At 40.0% G+C, this 19,212-nt stretch overlaps 4 protein-coding genes across 9 annotated transcripts; 2 read left to right on the top strand and 2 right to left on the bottom strand.

Moving 5' to 3' along the window:
- The first annotated feature begins 2,051 nt into the window (after nt 1-2,051).
- On the top strand, nt 2,052-6,205 carry dhrs1 (dehydrogenase/reductase (SDR family) member 1). The gene is made up of 9 exons (XM_078264710.1): nt 2,052-2,224; nt 3,071-3,220; nt 3,494-3,637; nt 3,766-3,845; nt 4,077-4,209; nt 4,303-4,446; nt 4,529-4,598; nt 5,272-5,352; nt 5,461-6,205. The coding sequence occupies exons 2-9, from the start codon at nt 3,077-3,079 to the stop codon at nt 5,595-5,597; spliced, it is 933 nt and encodes a 310-aa protein (XP_078120836.1). The 5' UTR covers nt 2,052-2,224; nt 3,071-3,076; the 3' UTR covers nt 5,598-6,205.
- Nucleotides 6,206-7,275: 1,070 nt separating this feature from the next.
- Nucleotides 7,276-12,299, top strand: homeza (homeobox and leucine zipper encoding a). Of its 5 annotated transcripts, none has more exons than XM_078264705.1 (3): nt 7,276-7,734; nt 8,461-8,560; nt 8,942-12,299. In XM_078264705.1, the coding sequence occupies exon 3, from the start codon at nt 8,969-8,971 to the stop codon at nt 10,958-10,960; it is 1,992 nt and encodes a 663-aa protein (XP_078120831.1). In that variant the 5' UTR covers nt 7,276-7,734; nt 8,461-8,560; nt 8,942-8,968; the 3' UTR covers nt 10,961-12,299. The 5 variants fall into 5 exon arrangements, with proteins under 5 accessions (XP_078120831.1, XP_078120830.1, XP_078120833.1 ...); XM_078264704.1 differs by having other exon boundaries at nt 8,461-8,552; XM_078264707.1 differs by having other exon boundaries at nt 7,276-7,453; nt 8,461-8,552.
- Nucleotides 12,300-12,359: 60 nt separating this feature from the next.
- LOC144526947 (E3 ubiquitin-protein ligase RNF212B-like) lies at nt 12,360-16,417 on the bottom strand. 2 transcript variants are annotated; one of them, XM_078264711.1, is made up of 13 exons: nt 16,330-16,417; nt 15,136-15,262; nt 14,965-15,017; nt 14,762-14,836; nt 14,374-14,480; nt 14,180-14,285; nt 14,040-14,068; nt 13,897-13,937; nt 13,764-13,788; nt 13,576-13,642; nt 13,064-13,121; nt 12,893-12,923; nt 12,360-12,780 (listed from the first exon to the last, which is right to left on the bottom strand). In XM_078264711.1, exons 2-13 carry the CDS (start codon nt 15,233-15,235, stop codon nt 12,705-12,707), a joined length of 768 nt encoding a protein of 255 aa, XP_078120837.1. In that variant the 5' UTR covers nt 15,236-15,262; nt 16,330-16,417; the 3' UTR covers nt 12,360-12,704. The 2 variants fall into 2 exon arrangements, with proteins under 2 accessions (XP_078120837.1, XP_078120838.1); XM_078264712.1 differs by lacking the exon at nt 14,762-14,836.
- Nucleotides 16,418-17,396: 979 nt separating this feature from the next.
- Nucleotides 17,397-19,182, bottom strand: zp3f.1 (zona pellucida glycoprotein 3f, tandem duplicate 1). The gene is given in 9 exon segments (XM_078264139.1): nt 17,397-17,461; nt 17,534-17,625; nt 17,776-17,861; nt 17,976-18,081; nt 18,168-18,348; nt 18,434-18,522; nt 18,627-18,730; nt 18,804-18,970; nt 19,059-19,182. Coding segments are annotated over 9 exon segments (1,014 nt in total).
- Between the last annotated feature and the right edge of the window lie 30 nt (nt 19,183-19,212).

Below are 19,212 nucleotides of genomic sequence, written 5' to 3' on the forward strand. Positions count from 1 at the left end.
ACAGACTGGATGGGCTGATGGACCCAAGCGATTATAGACCATTGTGGATAACTCTTCTACAGGCAAGCCAGTCTATCCTTGAGCATTATTATATTGTGGCTGCAAGAAAGACTACCGGGTGCAATGCAAATGCAAAAAGGTCTCCATAAAGTGCACAGCTCTGTGTCAATGTGGTAGAAGACCGATTCTGACTTTCGGACCAAATACAAGAAGTTCGAACAGGCTATCCTCTTGTTATAAGTGTAGCTCCTTTAACGAATAGCTCAGTGCTTAGTGTGTACATGAGAGAGAGTGACAGCTTTTGGCTATCAGAGCAGAGAATAAATCAGCAGTTGACTTGTTAAGTGGTAGTAAATGTACAGTGTAGGTTTCAGTTTGTCTCTAAATTAATGCTGTCGCTCTTTAAAACCCAAGTAAAGTTCCTTTGTCATGCTTCTCAACAATGCAACAAAACATAAAAGAGCTGAGGTAGCACGGGGAGAGAGCAGGGGTCAGCTGAAAAAGTATAGGGAGACGTAGCTTACGTATGTGATGACGACAGGACATAGTTTTTACATATTCTTTAGTGTGCTTGCATAACTGTAGTGTGAAATGAAAACTAACCAGATCAAATGTATACAATGTAACAAAAACAGGAACCTTGGTACGGACTTTCAGGTGTGAAAAGGCCCTAAAAAATGAGATTCTAGATGTTATTTTATAACATCTTAGTTCTGAAGATCTGAAACCAATCGCTGATAATTTTTAATTTGTCGATATACAATCTGATTGGCAATCAGCACAAGCCTAAAACAAATGTGTTTTTTGAAGTAAATCATTGTGTTTGACACTTTCTTTTTAAGCTTAGTTGTTAAGGTCATATTAAATACTGTTCTATTACTTTCAGTCACTGTATCATCACGGTTTATGAACAAAAGAATTACGTGTTCAAAACTCTACACAACATGCATGCAACAGACATGATAATCTAAAGTCTAGCCTAGGTTCTCAGATACTGCGATTTCCTTCTTCAGTGTCACTAAATGCACCATTAACTATTTAAATACATAACAGTTTATGATGTTGTATTTGGTATCATTGTAATCCTTGACCATCAAAACATAGGGATAGACATCACCTATCCTGTGTTACCATGTTTGATTCAGGAGATATGATGCAAAACACATTTGGTTATGGCAGAAAGTAAAATGGCCGCCATGGCTGCCTCGAGGCGTTTTGCGATGGCTCCCTTTCTGAAAATGTTTGGCACCCCAAACTGTACAAGTGTACCAAATTCCATGCTTTTATGAAAATGTGAACATGCTTTTCACATATCATTCGGACTATTACAAAAAGCACAAGGAACAGTATACAAAGTATGCCTACATTACAGTTCTGTTACACTAAGGCTTGATTCAAATTATTTAGGAGGAAGAAACCTTTTCCAACCAGTGGCCCCACTTTTAATGTAAACTATTGATACCAACCAAGACAATAATTCATACACTAACTTAACACATAGTGGGAAAAATAACATGGGACAAAATTAGTTAGACATACTATATAGGACAGAAAAAAACTGTGATTACATTACAGATCACAGCAGCAAAGAGAGTGCACGTTCCTTAACCTAACCACCTGATTATTTATCAGATTCATATCAGCTATAATTTAGCTGCTCTACTACCGTTTCTACTGATTCGGGCATTTTAGCAAGACTCAGAGTCTATGGGAGGACTATAGCGCCATCATGTGTGAAATGTTGTAAGTTAAACCAGAGACCACCTCCGACACTTAACAGTTACTCACTGTCTGATGTTTGGCCTATCATGATGTAAACTGTTGTAAACTACGCAAAAACGGCCTACAACTCTGTTTTTCAGTCACTTTATGGAACAGCTGGTGCTCAAAACGTGCTCACGTTAAATTTAGCAGATTTCAAGCGATGGAGGAAGTTAGCTTAAGTGAATCCTCAGTTCTGCTCGTCTATGGTCCACTCTCTGCTTGATCTTGCGTCTTCTCGCGATACTACGCTAGATCTCGTGCCTTGATTACTGTTTTTACTGTCACATTGTCTCACACATTGTTTGTAAATTGAGGCATTACTCAGTAGGACGACAGTAGTAATAAACGGCAGCACAAACCAGTCGTGACGTCTGTAGCGATACAGTTTCCTTGTCGGTTTCATCTGAAGAATTATTGTTGGGACTTGACAAACCAAATCCAGCGCTTTCTGTGGAATAAGGTAGGTTATTGATGTTTTTTTTAATGAAAATTAGCGAACTGTATAGTTTAAAGTTCATTTTACAATCTAGCCTACTGTGTTAAATAACAGTCCCGCCACTGATGAGCATTAATTACAAGTTAATCAAATCGTCTAGCTAAACGAGTCGTCAGTTTCTCCTAGAGGTTGTTAAGCTTTGACTGAATCTTTCTTTTTTGTTAACTTATCTAAACCAGAAGAAGTTCGTCACAACATCAGATTAGTTGTTCAAACGACAGAAGAAAAAACGCAATGTTAAAAATAAATAGGCTGAGTTTATCAATCATAAGAACGACGTGAGTAAAGTTTAAAAGGGCCGGAGTAAAAAAAGCTCGTTACATAAAAATGTTTCTCTCTCGTTATATCACTGAACAGATGTTTCTGATAGTACCAATACGTCAGAAACTGAACAGATGTTTCTGATAGTATCAAATAAATAAAAAAATACGTCGCCGTAGTCAATAATGATTCAACTTTTATTATGTTGTTACATTTTTGCTATGGCATTTTATAGTGTGCATCTACCTTTTACAATTGATTTGGGGCCAAGTTTGAAATTTATAATCAAACTTATCACTGATCATGGTCACTGCTATCACTTTTATCAAGTGTCAAACTGCACATTCTTAATGATGAATCACAGTGACTGGACAAAATGCAATTGGAAAAACATGGCTCCTCTAGATTATAAATGAACTATGGACAGTGGGGGTTTCCCTGTTGACCTCTGTTCATATTTAACTGACAGACCTCTACTAATTGTATGTACATTTGGTTAACATGGTGTATTTGAGCTTACTACTTATCATTTGTTGTTTCCTTCCCCAGAAGGAAATGTCCCTGTCAGGCTGGGTGTGTGTAGTAACAGGTGCCTCCAGAGGCATTGGCAAGGGAATAGCTCTCCAGCTGTCTGAGGCAGGAGCCACGGTCTACATCACAGGGCGCCAGGAGAACACTCTGAAACAAACCGTTGCACAGGTGAAATTTTGAGCTTGACTTTCTTGTAAGGAATATATCAGACAGCTGTCAGGTAGAGAGGCAAAGGCAATATATCCATTAACCTATCTTGACCTATCTTGCTCAGCTCACAAAAATGCACATTCCTCTCTCCAGTCCTTGTCCGGTGGATGGCCTAGAAAAATGTTGCAGCTGAAATGTTGGTGGTTTTCTGCTCTGCAGTTTTGAAGTAGTAGTGTTTTGGTGAGGTTATGTCCCTATGGTTCACAGCTGACGTGTTTGTACTTAACACAGGTTAAGGAGAGGGGTGGAAACTGTGTGCCCGTTATCTGTGATTCTACAAAAGACGAAGACATTGAAGAACTGTTTGAACAGATCAAACGTGAACAGAACGGCAGGCTGGATATCCTGGTCAACAATGCCTATGCTGGAGTACAGGTAGATATACCGCACTGACATGAAACACTACTTGATGTGTCGCTCACTTTACACTTAACGAATTACTTGTGGAACACAACAACACTGCGTGACATTTTTACCTGAACTCTACACGATTGTTATTCCAGGCTATCTTCGAGAATATGGGGAACAAGTTCTGGGAAATGGATCCGACCATTTGGGATTCCATTAACAACACAGGCCTCAGGTATGCTTTTGTGCTTAGTCATGTCTTATACGTCAACTGAGTCATCTAATCGTGTCTAGTGACAGTTTTCCAGACATCAGCTGTTACTCAATTTGTTTTTGTCTTTTTAGTTTAGAGTTCAGCATGATTTTTTTTATTTGATTTTTTTTTTGGTCATTAGTAGCTCTTTCAGAAATACATAGTGTGGTAAAAAAATTATTTAATTGATTTCCATTTTTATCTTTGTGGCAGGGGCCACTATTTCTTCTCAGTTTATGCATCTCGGATGATGGTGGCTCAAGGACGGGGTTTGATAGTCACCATTTCATCTATGGGTGGGCTGCGGTATCTTTTCAATGTACCATATGGTGTTGGTAAAGCCGCAGTAAGTTCTCTTCTCGTTAAGTCTTATATTTATGTACATGTGCTGTGTAATTAGGTCAGTGTAATAAAAACCTGTTTTGTGGATTGTTTCCAGTGTGACAGGTTGGCAGCAGACATGGCTGTTGAGCTGAAAAGTAGAGGAGTGGCTTCTGTCAGTCTGTGGCCGGGAGCGGTACAAACAGAGTTGGTGTCTCAGTTAATAATGGAGAAAGAAACCCCACAGGGTGTAGATTCCAAGGTAGAATATTCTCTTAATAACAAATCATTATCCCTGGTAGTTACTTCAATGTTGTTAAATGTCTGGATTTTCTTTTGCTCAGTTTAAAGCTGTCTTTGCCAATGGAGAAACCACAGAAGTGAGCGGGATGTGCATTGTCAATCTGGCAAAAGGTAGGATTATACTGTATGACATGGTAATCACCTCACAGTCAGATTAGCCATGTTTGCATTCATGTATGTTTATGCGCATTGTGATGTATCACATTAGAAAAGCTTAATGAAAAAGGCAAAATGTCATTAAAACTTCCTCAATTGAGCAAAAATGTTTTACGCTCCATTAAGGTGGTCTTTGCCTTTGTAGAAGAAAACGTTGATGTGCTAAATGGGATATAGAAACGCCTTTGCCGAATAAGTTGTGACGTAGTGAACGTTAAACTCACAGGACTGGTCAGCTGTTTCCGCTGTTGGCGTCCTCCATGATATTCCCATTACGTGTCTTCGTCTCGGGACAGCATGAAAAACGGCCAATACTCGCTGATATGAAGAAGAAAAAAACAATCACAGCTTGCCCAATTGAACTAAATTCCTGAAGACCACCCCATTTTTCTCTCGTAGATGGCCAAGGGACTCCCTAAAAACTTGGTATTTCAACCAGGGGGTGTTGCCCGACATTCTGCGTAACACAGTGTTGTGTGCCTGATGCACATTCTCGTCCGCTCGCATTAGGTCGTCTCGTCACTTTTTGGTTTTATTTTATTGCTGAGAATAACTTACTGCTTCAACCGTTTTTGAGAGTCTTATTTGCAAACTAAACCTAATTCGCTTTGTCTTTCTCCTTTTAAAGATAAAAATCTGATGTCTCTGACTGGGAAAGTACTCATGACTTGTGACCTGGCAAGGCGCTATGGGATACGAGATGTTGATGGTAAGTTTGTATCAGCAAGTTTTTTTTTTTGTTTTGTTTTTTATAGCTTTGAAAAAAACTATGTAAAGTCACATCATTCTAATATTTTGTTTATCTGTTTATTTCCAGGACGGAATGTAGCTGATTACACTTCCCTAAAATTCCTCCTGACGCAGGTCCCATATCTCTCCTGGCTATCAGCTGTTGTCCCTTCATTCCTACGCCTGCCACGCTTTGTGCTCAGCCTGGCTAATAGCCGGTTCTAAACATTCTCTATATCCGTACTGAAGTGGCAATATCATACTGTGTTTTCAACTATATGGTCAAAATTCTAGCTAAACCTATAGTTACCATGTCAGTGATCAAATCCATTACTAATGACTAGTGGCTGACAAGAAGCCAAACAATTTAGACCGACGATATTTTTTGAAGGATTGAAGTATTATTGAATATACCTATGCTATGTATACATTTATATTATATATACATCTATTCCTACTTGAGTGCTTAATGAAAGCAGTTATATGAAGTTTGAGGTAAACAAAGTAAACTTGAAGGATGCTTAAGCCTATTTTAGGAATTTAACACTAATGTCAGCTGTGGGGGAAGCCACAATGTGTGAAATGGGATTTTGTTATTATTTGCTACATGTTATGTTTTTTTTCTTAAGCAGTATACAAAAGCATAACTATCCAAACATGACACATTTAGAAACATAGAAATGCTTGTGTATTTTTTCACTTATTTCAGGATTTGTTTTATTCCTTAAAAATGTATATACACATAACAATACTATACACACTACTACTACTACTACTACTACTACTACTACTACTACAGTACCAACTGGTTCAATAAAGAAATGTCAACTCCCTGCTGTTTTCACTTCATTCCTTTTTGCATAATAACAGATTGATAGCATCTTGAAACTGATCAAAAAAGATTTCTTAAATAAAAACAGTTGAATTCCATGTAGAAAGATTGATATGTACACCTCATCTATATGATTCTATTATTTAGCATTAACAATGAATTAGAAATGCTCCCTCTGACTCAGATATGTATCACTAAAGTCCAGCTGCCCTGCTTTCAGTGACATGACATCATGTCTGAAGCTGACAGGAATTCAACATATTGCTCAAGGACAGTATCACTGCAAAACTTGATTGTGTCATTCCATCTTGTTTATAATGCAAAGAAAAATCTAACAGGTTGTAAACTAGTTCTTGTTAGAACGTGGGTACATCCGTACGTCTAAACCTGTCTGGGCCTTAATTTTGGTGAAATTGGGAAATGATTCAGGGCCATAGCCGTGGTTATACAGAGACACTGGGGCCAAGTCCCCCAGTACAATTTAAAATGGTTTTATTTATTTGGATTTTTCATATTTTTTTTTATTTGCATTCCTCAACTTGAAGGTTTAAATGCAGCTTCAAAGCATCTGTACTTTTAGCAAAAAAAAGAAACTAAAGAAAAGAAATACTGTCTTCTTTAGTTATTTGTTGCTAAGTAGTTACTGAGTCTAAGACTAGTATAATCTGCCTATAAAATACCATGATGGTGGTTTTTTTTGTTTTTTTTTAAATGTATAATGTAACTTACAGAAATAGAGTGCTCTCAGTGGTGGCTATGGCCCTGGACTGATAAAGTTTTTTCATGGGTCTTGGGGAGGCTACAGAACCCCTGTAAGTAAATTATAAATTATTAAAATCCTGTTATGTACAGCTCCATGTTAGGACAGTGGGAGTTTGATGAATTAAATGTTTAAATTCAACAAGATGATTCTCGATGAAAATCATATGAGATGTTGGGGGCGGGGGGGCGTCCTGATTTGGGTGAGTGGTTGACGTGAAAATGTTTAGCCTACTGCCACGGATTTATTATACAGGCGCCTCCTCCCTCCAATCCATGGCCTGCTCTCCCAGACTGGCACACCCACCCCGCCGTCACTGTGGGAGAGTCAGTTGGGCCTTCTGGGCTTCCTGGTCCTCAGCTCCGCCTCGCCTCGATCTGGCCGGACGGCGAAAACACTTCTCAGTTAAAGAACAAAAGCAACAACGGATGGACCGAGGAGGACGAAGTAACGGCGACTCAAATTCATACCTGAATCTCGCGGATTGAGGTATCTGTGTGCCCTATACGGCAGGATTTAGCCGACGACTGAACTCCTACGAAAGACGACAAACTTGGTCGCCTCGCATCTTTGTATCCCGACCGTAATCCGTCGAGGTGCTACATAAATAAGACAAGGGTCAAATCGACAGACGGACGGTATTGTTTTCCTGGTCCCCCTCGAAACTTCGGCCATAAAAAGCGGAGTGGCAGGGGGAGAACTCTGGGTTTCTTTTGTTGTATTTACGCTCAGACGGACCTCGGGGATAACGGGTTATTTTGGCTTTTTCGGTAAGTTTATTTTTGTGTTTCACTGAAGCGTGTCTTACGCCGAAGTGCGCCTGTGCAGTGTGAAGCGTTTTAGTTAGTACGCCATAAAGGGGGAGACACGGGCTGATATTGTGATTGCCAACGAGAGCAACTTTTTTTTTTTTTTAGCCTTTTGTTTCACTTAAACAAAGATACAACGTATCAAACTCTTACAGTGCCTAAAAGTAAGACATTGAATACAGGGGAGGCCAACACACGATCTAACCCCCGTGGGTTTCAATGTGTCACAAATGACTAATACAGTGCTTTCATAATTGTTTGCTAATGTTTTTGATACACTTAAACATTTCTTGCGTGACTCAAACGACCTTAATCGTCGGCCATGCGCAATGTTTCCTCTGCTGTCCCCAACACCTCCTAAATGAAAAGTACATTAACTTGTAAAACACTGTCCAATAAGTAGTTACAAACGCCTTAATATAATTAGGTAATGACCGCAATGGGACAAAAACGTTAAAAGAAGTGTTTCCGAATTCCTTGTATTTAGCTTTCTAACTGACATTTCCATTGTGATGTGTTGAAGTGTTGGCTTAACACCTGTTGCTCAAGAACAAAGGTACATTTATATTCATTTAGTTTTTCAAACCAGTTTTATAAGAAAACTGAATTTAGTGTTTAATATTGTTTAAGCGCGTAGAGTGCCTAGACTTGGACTTGAGTGTGACTACTGATTTTCTCCTTCCACAGGTTTCTGTTGTGGTATCTGCCTTTGTGAAGAGGCTACACTCATCTTTTGGGACAGAGAACTTGGGAGTGGAACAAAGCCTGACTGGGAAGGGGTGAGAAAGTAGGCTGTGATGGATTTCTCATAGATCCCCATTCCTCACGCACCCACCCTTTGCGACCAATCCCCCCACTCACACACAACAAAAGTCAGTCACCACACTTTGGGGGGAGGGGAACCCAGTCTGGACATAGTATACGACTAGTTTCACTTGGAGTTCAGAATAAGCAGCGCAAAGTAGGGGGGAGGGGGAACAGCTGTCAGATAATACACTTTTAGAATGGACAAGAACTGAAAGTTCTTAAAACATCAGTCTCTTTTGGCTGTACTCTTCAGAAGGTTTCCTTCTCCTTGCAGTGATCTTATCTGTGAAGTGAAAACAGTTTGACAGTTGAGACAAGTAAAAAAAAAAAAACTAAACCAGTGTTTTTATTTCTTTTCTAGGTGAAAAAGCCTATTTTCATAACCCAGATGGCAACCTACAGTGAACATAATGGCAGAAATGGACTATTTACAGGCATAAAGGGGCCTTTTGGAAAAGTAACAAAGACAGAATGTGAAGGAAAACGTGAAGCTAAACGCTCCTCCAAGGATTTGCGCCACTCTGCCAGCTCAGCTGACAGCAATGCGAGTGGTGTGGCTAGTTTCACCACTAACCACAACTCTGTTGTGTGCCTGCCCCTAGTGTCAGAGGGACTGAAATTGGTGTGGACACAGTCAGATCAAACCCGTGAACTTGACACAATCCCAGAGCTGGTCCAAGCCTTTAACTTATTTCCATACCCCTCATCCAGTGAGGTTAGCACCCTGGCCCGGGTATGTGCCTTGCCACTGGACAAAGTTAAGGTGTGGTTTATGGTGCAGAGAATTAAATATGGTATCAGCTGGTCATCAGAGGAGATAGAGGAGACACGGCAAAAGCTGGCAGTGCCGGAGCTTTGTGATGAATATACTGAAACAAACGAGGAAGCCAAAATAAAGAGCAAGAGCAGCAGTTGTGAGGAATTGGTAATTGAAGATAAGGATAGCAATGAAGTAGAGGGTGCTCTCTCTAGTGCCCAGAAGAAGAAACCAAAGTGTGAGTCACCAGATTCCTATAAACCAGCCAAACCCACTGCCCCGTGTTTCAGCTCCACCCTCCCACCTCCTCAGGATTCATACTTCTACCGCCCACCAGCGGACACGCCAGCAAGTACAGCAGCGGATGTCTCCCTTGATCTTTCCGAGTCATCTTCACAACAGCATCGTCATGGGCGCTACAAAAAATCTAAAGCTCAGCTTGCTGCCCTGCGAAAGAGCTTTCTGAGAGAGAACTGGCCCGCAGAGGCAGAGCTTAGACGCTTGCAGGATGAAACGGGGCTGAGCCGTAACGACATTCGTAAATGGTTCAGTGACAGCCGGTACCAGCTTAGGGTTGGCCGAGGAAGCCTTGCTGCAGCCCAGAACTACTCTCAACCCACTGGAGGAAAACATGACCAACAAATTCAACCCCTCCCACTTATTACACAAAAAACTAGTCTAAACGGGGTGAAGAGCCAGGAGGGAGCCCGTAGCAATGGTATTAGAAATTCACATTTCTTTCAGACCTTTTTGTCAAACAGCCTGGAAGCATTTGGCGAAAGGGTCCTTGAGGCAGAAGGGTTTGATGTTATGGAGGAGCTTTCTGGTGATGGCGACAGTTTGAAAGATGAGGAACATGGTGAAGAGCAACCCCTACAACTGACAAAGACCTGCAAGATTGAGGCAGATGATCCGCAAGAACCATCAGGTATATTAAAATCCTCTCCATACTCTTCCCCCTCTGGCAGTCCACCACTGACTGCGTCACCTAATAAACCGCTTTTTAACAGCATCAGCACATCAAAGAAGTCAGCTCACTCAGCCAAAGCCAGTCCCTCAGAAACGCCCTGGCGCGTCTCAAAGACTCCCTCATCCACATCAACATCCCCTGCCCTAACTCCGGCTGGGCGACCAAGAAAGACCAAGGAGCAGTTGGATGTGTTAAAGCAGAACTTCTTACGCTGCCAGTGGCCCAAGAGTGAAGATTACACTGAACTTGTAAAGCTTACAGGTTTACCCCGGGCAGATGTTATTCAGTGGTTTGGGGATACACGGTATGCCGTTAAAAACGGCCAGCTGCGCTGGGTGAAGGGGGTCCGCGACCAATTCTTGGCAGAACTTGCAGCTCAGCAAAGTAGCAGCGGTTTAACTAACGGAAGTGGTTCTGGGACATCTTCTCGGGCTGGGGGTAGCCGCAAACGAAAATCTCAAGCAAATGTAACAAGTGCAGATTCCCCTGATATCCAGCCACTGGTGACATATTACCTTTCAACAGGACCGCTACACGAAAAAGACCTTGACTATCTATGCAAGAAATCAAGAATGAGCTACCAGCAAGTGCGAGATTGGTTTGCAGTTCAGGGTGTTGGGGGGACTGAAGAAAAACCTATTGTTGCTGATTAGGACACTGGAAACAGACGTAAGAACATTTCTAAAAGTTGGCACAGTGCTCCACATCCTTTGCACCAACGAGCATAGTAGTTAGATTGGTTTAAATTGCTTTACTTCGGCAGGTTTGTAACGCCCGGTCTTTCCAGTACAAGCCCAAAGTAAGGTTTGTGTTTTTATATATGATACATTATCGGCTTATCGTAATATATTTTGGACTTGAATAATAATTGTGTTGCTGCAAATAGGACAGTAACCTGTACACTGGTTTGCTATATTTTTTGAGCTTATTATTTTTGTTTAGATATCACTACATAATTTTTAGCATGCTATTGTAGCAGTATAATTTAAACTGGTTGTGCTTCTGGTACCTGTCTAAAGCAGATGACTGCTCTGGAAAAATGTTTCTGTTGATGAATATGTTGACTAATCATCACTGTGTGTAATCATTCCTATTCAGCCAATAATTCCTTTGTCGAGAAAAGCACACTGGACATGTTCACTTTAAATTGACAACTTGCACTTTGGTTTTAGAGCCTGCTGCCATATTCATTAAATCCAATTATTTCACAAAATATTAGTTCCTAACTAAACCGTGTCATTCTTGATCCCTTAACACTGAAACCTATTATCCTGACCTTTGAAAACCGCATGGTACATCCAATTCTACTTATGTCTACAGCATATTTCTGAGACACATTCCCCGATTCTCCTGTAGACGCTCTGCTGTAATACTTGATTTAAAATAAAAATATATATATATATATATATAATATGAGAGAAAGCAATCACATCAACATCATACAGTCAGAATTGCCCAATTCAATTCAGATTTGCACTCATTAATTCAGTCAGTATTTTGTCTTAATAACTGTAGGGTGTGACTTAATGGTTTATAATCTAGACAAACTAGATACAATAACGGACGGGGGTCCACTTACTGTATAAGTAGCAAAGGGTTTGAATCCAAAGAAAAAAATACCTTTCTGTTAACTCGGATTATTAATTATAGCACAAACTTTATACATTCAGGTTATCAGTTCAGAAAAACTCCACTCTAAAGTACTTTTTACTAGACCTACAAGGGGTGAAGTGGGCTTTAAGTAGTTTAGTTCATTAGAAATGTCTAGATAAAGGTTAGATGACCATAATGTTGATAAAGCATTGTCTATCACTGTTTTTTTGGCATTCTATTAGGAATCAAAAGTTAATGCAAGTGTCATGCTGTGGGGAAATGTCCACAATGATTCGTGTCTTCCTTTGCAGATGTTTTCCATGTATTTTCTCCTGTTCGAATAATTTCTCATTTGCACAATTGTGTCACTGGAAATAAGTAAAGGATTTGCCTTTCTAACCATGTGTGCAAGCAATGTTTTTTGTGTGTGCTGTAATAACTTAAACTGAATCTGACAAATTAATTTTTTCATCAATGTATATTCTCTGTCGTGAGCAAAAAAACAATATGCAGAAAAAAAAGAAGAAAAAAAAGGGTGACCATTAATTAACCAATGATCAATAAGACAATGTGGCTAGTTAATTCACCAACAGAGGAACCACATGGTAACACCAGTATAACATCCATATAAACTTAACAATTATAAAATACCTATACTCAGCAATGTACAAGACGTTCAGTCATTGGTGCCAACTGTTACTGGGCAAAAACAAATCTCCAACAAAGACATAACGGTCCTGATAAACACACGTGTGGCTAAGGACTCCGATAAACATGTCCCCACAATTGTTAGGGGCCATTTCATTAACGCCTGGGTGACTGTATTGATAATCGGCTCATAAACTGGAACTGGAAGACATTAGGAGTCTGACGCTGAGATCTGAGGAAGACAGAAATGGAATGACTCACAATTACATGAGACCACCTTCCGATGAAGAAAATGCAGAAATGTGATACGTTTCCTCACAAGTTAACTGTAAATCATTTCTTACCTTGTAGGAGTGCTAAAGGACGTGGGTGTTCCTTTTTTTAAAAACAGAGGTGAAATGATTTTGATTAAAGATAGAATGCAATTCATTTCTGAGTTGATTAAGCACAATGTATCCAGTTTAGTCCCAGCAGCCATGGTAGAGCTACAAACGTGTGTTTGCAATGACACTTACTGTGTACATGCTCATGAAGAGAACTATGGCTCGAAATAGAGGTAGCGGATCCAGGAGTCTGACAAAAACAGAAACAGTTCCAAATTGTACAAAGTTGATGGTTGAATATTGAAGTACTGCTAATGAGGACCTAGTCTATGAATGTGTAATTATTATTATTGAGCATGAACATTTTGGAACTTGTAGTCTGACAAAAGCAATCTTAACTAAAGGTCCACTTACTAGCCTCCTCTAGAGGTTTGAACCACCTTTCAGTCTTCATCAGGGGATGGAGTTTGCATGGAGATGGCATCTCTTAACAGCAGAACAAACTCCATCAGCTGAGCAAGACAGTGAGATGAAACCTCCTGGAAAGCTTTAGCAAAAGCTATTTAGTTGACCTTGAATTAAGATGTTTGTATTGCCAAACTGTTACTACATCTACCAGGGTCTTTAAAAAGTTACACAATAATCTAAGAAATATCTTTTTTTTTTGTTCAGTATTTTTGTTTTCAACATCATAACATACTTACTGTGATGGAGGGTAGATGGGGATCTCTGTCTCTGGCCCATGTCTGAGACTCTGCTGAGCCTAAGTAACTGAGACCCAGACACGTTTGAGCATTAAATATATTTTGCAGTCATTCTATTAAGTGTAGATATGTGATGATGTTGCACATACAGAATGAAATCCACCAGAGCATGACAATGTTATACATACCTCATAGTTCTCGAACGAGGGGTAACTGGTAAAAGAAAACATGCACACACTCCTCATTAACTTGGCTCAAAATATTTGAAATGGACTACCGACACCAAAAACATTAACTGTAACAACTTAACACAGAGTTTACCTGGAGAGGTGACAGCCACAGGTAGTGAGATCCTTTGAGTGCTATATATGAGACAAAAAGTTATTACTACATCATTTTAAAAACTTTAGTATTGGAAAGTTTGTTATTAAACCGAACACTCCTGAAATATGAATTGGTTTTACCCATCTATATGAAACTGTCCTGGAGAAACCTGTGGCAAACAGAAAGTGTGCAGGCTAAATTAGATATTGAACTTATTACCTGAACATTGGCATTTTAGGCAACATGAACATTTCCTTTATTAGACTTCTGGAACACTTACCCTCCGCTGAGAAAGTGGCTTTTTCAAATCAGCAGTCTCTCTTTTCAGATTCGAAAGCTGCTTTTTTAAGTCGGCATTTTCTCTTTTCAGCTCGGAGAGTTGCCTTCTGGTGACACACATGGAAGGAATAGCGTTGCAATCGGGTGGGCTTATTCACACAGTCACAGAGGAACAATAACAAATACTAAAAGTACCTGTAACCCTGCTCATTGACTTCCTTCAAATGCCTTTCCAGTTCAACGGACTTATGCTTGAAGTGTGCCGTGACTCTCTCCATCTGTGTCCGCTGAAAAAGGGCAATCTGAGGAGCATGAAGACCTCACAATCAAATATTCTTTCAGTGAAAATACTACATGATGTAAATCAACTTTGGCTTTTGGATTACAGCTCAGTGCTTCTTGACAATGACAATTTGTAATGCTTTTAATCTCATATCTAATATAATATCTGACGCAATCTGTTGTTGAAGGACTCACTGGCGGGTTAATTGACTGGCTGCTCTGACATTTATCATCCCTGAATAGCAATTAAAAATGACAGCAGTGAGGAAGCTTGGGTGGCCGCTGCACAGAGGAGACAGACCTGTGAAGTGTGCTCCAGCCGTGACTGGATGAGCTTCACAGGGTCTTTGAAAAACACCTTTTCCTGTGGCTTCATCTGAGATAAAAAAAAAAAAAAAAAAAAAAATGTGTGCAAATATAATGAGTTGGCTATGTAAAATAAGTTAATTCTCTGTTGGTGGCATTGGACAGTAACCTGCAGTGAACAATGGCAAACTCACCAACCTCATCTGTGATGGGCAGATAACTGCAGCTGGCCCCACATACACTGCACTGCTCTGTGGGAAAAGACATGATCACAAGAAGCATAACTAGCCTGAAACTGTCTCATTTGAGCCATGATATTAAATAATTATAGTTGTGGAAGCAAACTGACTTGACATATAATTGTCTTACGAGATTTAATGCATGCTTCACAGCAAATGTGGCCACAGCTGGACACAGCAAACTTCGACCCTCTCCTTGTGAAGCACTGATTACAGTGGAACCAGTCCATTTTTAGTGCTGTGGGTCGTTTCCTCCTCTGCAAACACGATGTAACAATACACAAATGTGATTATGTAAAATTAAATATTGCTCTACATCACCATTATTATATCACCATCACCAAGTATGTGGACACCCCTGGTCACATACTTTTGAGTACTTTCAATATTGGGTTGTTTTTCCTGGTGTGGACTTTCCCATTTCAACATGGCAATATCCCCCTGAACAACTAATGCTAAAAATGCCCACAGTTTTGAAATTACATGTTCAAAAGGTGTCAGCGGTAGAGCTGCAAAGATTAATCGATCAATTAGTTTTCAACTATTAAATTAATCGCCACCTTTTTTGATAATCTATTAATCGGCTTGAGTTTTCTTTATCTGGTTCCAGCTTCTTAAATGTGAATATTTTCTAGTTTCTTCACTCCTCTTTGACAGTATATATATATATATACATACATACATACATACACTTAATATCTGAGTTGTGGACAAAACAAGACATTTGAGGATGTCATCTTGGGCTTTGGAAAACACTGACATTTTTTACCATCTTCTGGCATTTTATAGACCAAACAACTAATCGAATAATGGACAGATTGATCGACAATTAAAATAATTGTTTGTTGCAGTCCTAGTTAGTTCCACACACACACACACACACACACACACACACACACGCATAGTCTACATGGCCATGTAGGGTACTAGTACAGTTATGTAGATAAGTGTTAATATTAAGCGTTTTTTAGGGCTTGACAACACTGGATTATTTTTTGCCAACAAATTACAATGTTAATTTATCACGCTCAACCATTTCAGCATCAGATAATTCTGCCACACCACAACACACACTCCTAAGTAAAGAAAGTTAGCTTCTATCATCTACAATGCTAACCGTTCTTTATACATCACGATGATAACAGGTTAACATTATACTATTGGCTACCAAAGTGTTTGCTAACTGACGTTAGCTAGCTTAATTGTAGAAAAGTAATAACCGTTTGGCTGGCTACTGACAGAGGAAAAGAAACGGATTCAAAACTTTCATTACACTTTGGCTAGAAGATATCTGCTCTCTCGTTTGTTATTTTGCTAACATTACCTGTCGCCCTGCTCAAAAGTAGTTGAAGTTGTAGCCTAACAAAAAAAAAAAGTCGTTTCTCAACCGGCTCAGCAGTGCAGTCCCGCCTCTGCGGAAGTACAAACAGCGGATATCGTTCGTTGTTGGGATTGGATGAGTGAGGAATGAAGACCCGTTTCTAGTAAATGTATAGAGCCAACTTTTATCAGTAACAAGTCTAATATGCCAGAGTGTAATTTCGACTCAGGAAACCCAGTTATTCGATATCAATGTACCTCAAAATGTAGCTATGCAATTGAGGGAAGGGATAATTCATTCATCACCCACTATTTCACACTTCAAAATGGGATTTAAAAGATTGTCAGCACAGAAAGTTATTTTAGGATTTGAAACACACCATTGCTTACGTTACTGGTCATCTAAACAAAACACCAAGGACACCTGTTGCCCTTGCATGTTCTGGCTCCAATATTTAAAAAAAAAAAAATTAAAAAAAACCCTGCCCCAACCATCACCTCAGCTTAATTATATGGCTCTTACTCAACAAGTAGGCATATGGGGTGATGGACTAGATCGCTCAGGATCTGCTGGCAATTTAGAGTCCAAGTTATGTTGGACCTGATGAAACAAGCCATTATGCCATCCAAGTTTGGTTTTTGTAGTTGTGGGTAAAGCAACCCATGAATGTTGCAAAATATGAGTTTAGCATAAACGTCACCTTGGGAATTCAATTCTGTTTTTAAACCAATCTACATTTAGGTCACCTTGAAATAAATCCCTAGTCCTTCTTGTATATGATGGGAGCATCTCAACCAAGGAATATAGGTTTTCAGATGACATCAAGAAAACAGTCATGAAAATAAGCACCTTGAGAATCACAAAACAAGCTTTATCATTTGAGCTGTCAAGTAAAATTTGGTTACATCTTTAATGGCCACATTACAATCTGATATCCACACTGAAATAAAATCCAAGACAGATTGTAGAAACCACTCTGGAGCCATTCCTGTTGGGAGAACAACAGGTTTAGTTGAGGTTAAATATACTGTATATTGCAAATACACAATAACTTGCCCACCTCGGATACTTCAGGAATTCACATCAGTAATAATAAGTGGCCCAAGGACTGCTTTTTCTAATATTCCATGCTTCCCTGAGAAGAAAAAAAAAGAAGTTTGTATAGCACAATGAGACCAGTTTGATAAAGCAGAAGTTGTGTAGATACCTGATTCTATACTCCTTGTCCTCCTGGACTTGCAGCTGGATTCACAGCAGTCACAAATATGGCTTAATGCAGAGTTGTCCAGCAGCTGCCAACTGAGTGAATGAATAAGAGTCATTCAATTGTTCCATGAAGTCTTCTTTAATCCAGAATTTGACATGCTGCAATTTCTCTGCAGCAACAGAAAACTGCACCAATGCTGAATAACTCAAGACTTAAAATCCTAAAAAAACCAATACATTTACCCGTGCTCTTTGACGTAGTAGCAGGCCTTCTTGGTGTCATCAAGACCGTTGGGATCCCAAGCCACAAGATTGCAGTGGATGAACACCTGTTTTTTGCAGAGTTGAAGAGTGTAGGTTGCAAGGCATGGACGTTTCTAGTATTTAAAGTCTTGCATCTAAAAGATTAACATGCATAATATATAGAATTGAGACTAGTTTACCTCTTCTCCAAGAGCAAACCTAAAGGCTTGAAGGGATAAGCGGATCTCTGAGGATTTTTGCCTCGGTTCGAACTTGGACCGTGATACCACGCTGTCCATGAGACATCTGTGTGGTTAAACATTTTTTACTTTCAGTGTCTGGACAAAAAGTAAGTCAGTCAAGTGTGTTGATTGCCAGTGCAACAGGAGTACCCCTTATTGGTGATTATCGGATATATACGGCTTTCAGGCTGCAGCGCTGGTGTGTAAGCTGCTACGCATTCCTCAAGAAGCAGCAGCATGGGCTGATGGGTCTCCTGCGCCACACTAGCCATGATGGAGATCATTGAGCCCAGAGGAAAGGTAGTAGATATAGCAGGGCCTGAGAAGTCATCTACAGCAGTAAATAGAGACGAGTCATTAAGTTTAAAGTCACTGTGAGAGCTACCATTTCCAGTGATGTCATGCTTTACACCCACCATTCATGAGTCCAATGTGGAACACAAGATCTTCTTGACCGTTGGTATTAAACACTGGTTCATAAATCGGAGGATACCAGTCTTTGGGCCTGCACGAAATAAAGCAGAGTGAGCTCCTGCTGCCATTAAACATGTGTATCTGTAGACCATTTACTCACTTTGCACTCAATGTTGAAGTAGTATGAACACCCACCTCTGAAAAGCACAGACAACTGGGTGAGTGAAGGCCAGAATGCGAGAATCAGGAGAGGAAGTGTAGGTCAGGTCATTGGTGTACGTCAGCTGATCCCCAGTAACCTATGGAAAACAAATGTCACTAAAGCTGTATAAATAATGGACAGAGTTTTGCAGGTATGACTGTGCTACTCACCATTCTCCTGAAGTTACAATCATTGATATCGACATTGAAAACAACCTCCCTGGCTGAAAAGCTGGTGGGAATACAGTTACCCAGACGAAAGAGCGATAGATCAGCCTGGGATCTGCCCTCTGTCCACACCAGCATCACAAAATCTGGCCTACAGTCCAGTTTCATGTCTGTAAGGGGATACAAGCACAAATAACTCATGTATACCCAATTTCAGGTAAAGATGATAAATTGTCCTGCATTCCGCCACAACATCACCTGCATAGACAGACATGACCGCTGACAAGCTCAAAAGCAGTGCAATTTGCCAAAGGAAAGCCATCATGACTGCTGCATGCTGCTGACACTTAGGGTGCTTTTATTCCTTGGGACTGGGAGACATTAATCAAGAAAACCTCTTTCACCTGATGTG

This window comes from Sander vitreus, chromosome 12, assembly GCF_031162955.1.
Source record: "Sander vitreus isolate 19-12246 chromosome 12, sanVit1, whole genome shotgun sequence".
Lineage (NCBI taxonomy): Eukaryota > Metazoa > Chordata > Actinopteri > Perciformes > Percidae > Sander > Sander vitreus.

Bases quoted from the DNA above. Each gene is read 5' to 3' on its own strand.
- dhrs1 (XM_078264710.1), top strand. From the start codon at position 3,077: ATGTCCCTGTCAGGCTGGGTGTGTGTAGTAACAGGTGCCTCCAGAGGC. The intron at 4,447-4,528 runs GTAGAATATTCT...TCTTTTGCTCAG, and splicing joins CACAGGGTGTAGATTCCAAG to TTTAAAGCTGTCTTTGCCAA. The intron at 5,353-5,460 runs GTAAGTTTGTAT...GTTTATTTCCAG, and splicing joins TGGGATACGAGATGTTGATG to GACGGAATGTAGCTGATTAC.
- homeza (XM_078264705.1), top strand. From the start codon at position 8,969: ATGGCAACCTACAGTGAACATAATGGCAGAAATGGACTATTTACAGGC.
- LOC144526947 (XM_078264711.1), bottom strand. From the start codon at position 15,235: ATGGACTGGTTCCACTGTAATCAGTGCTTCACAAGGAGAGGGTCGAAG. The intron at 14,837-14,964 runs GTTGGTGAGTTT...TTTTTATCTCAG, and splicing joins ATCTGCCCATCACAGATGAG to ATGAAGCCACAGGAAAAGGT. The intron at 12,924-13,063 runs GTAAGTGTCATT...TTTTAAAAAAAG, and splicing joins TCTTCATGAGCATGTACACA to GAACACCCACGTCCTTTAGC.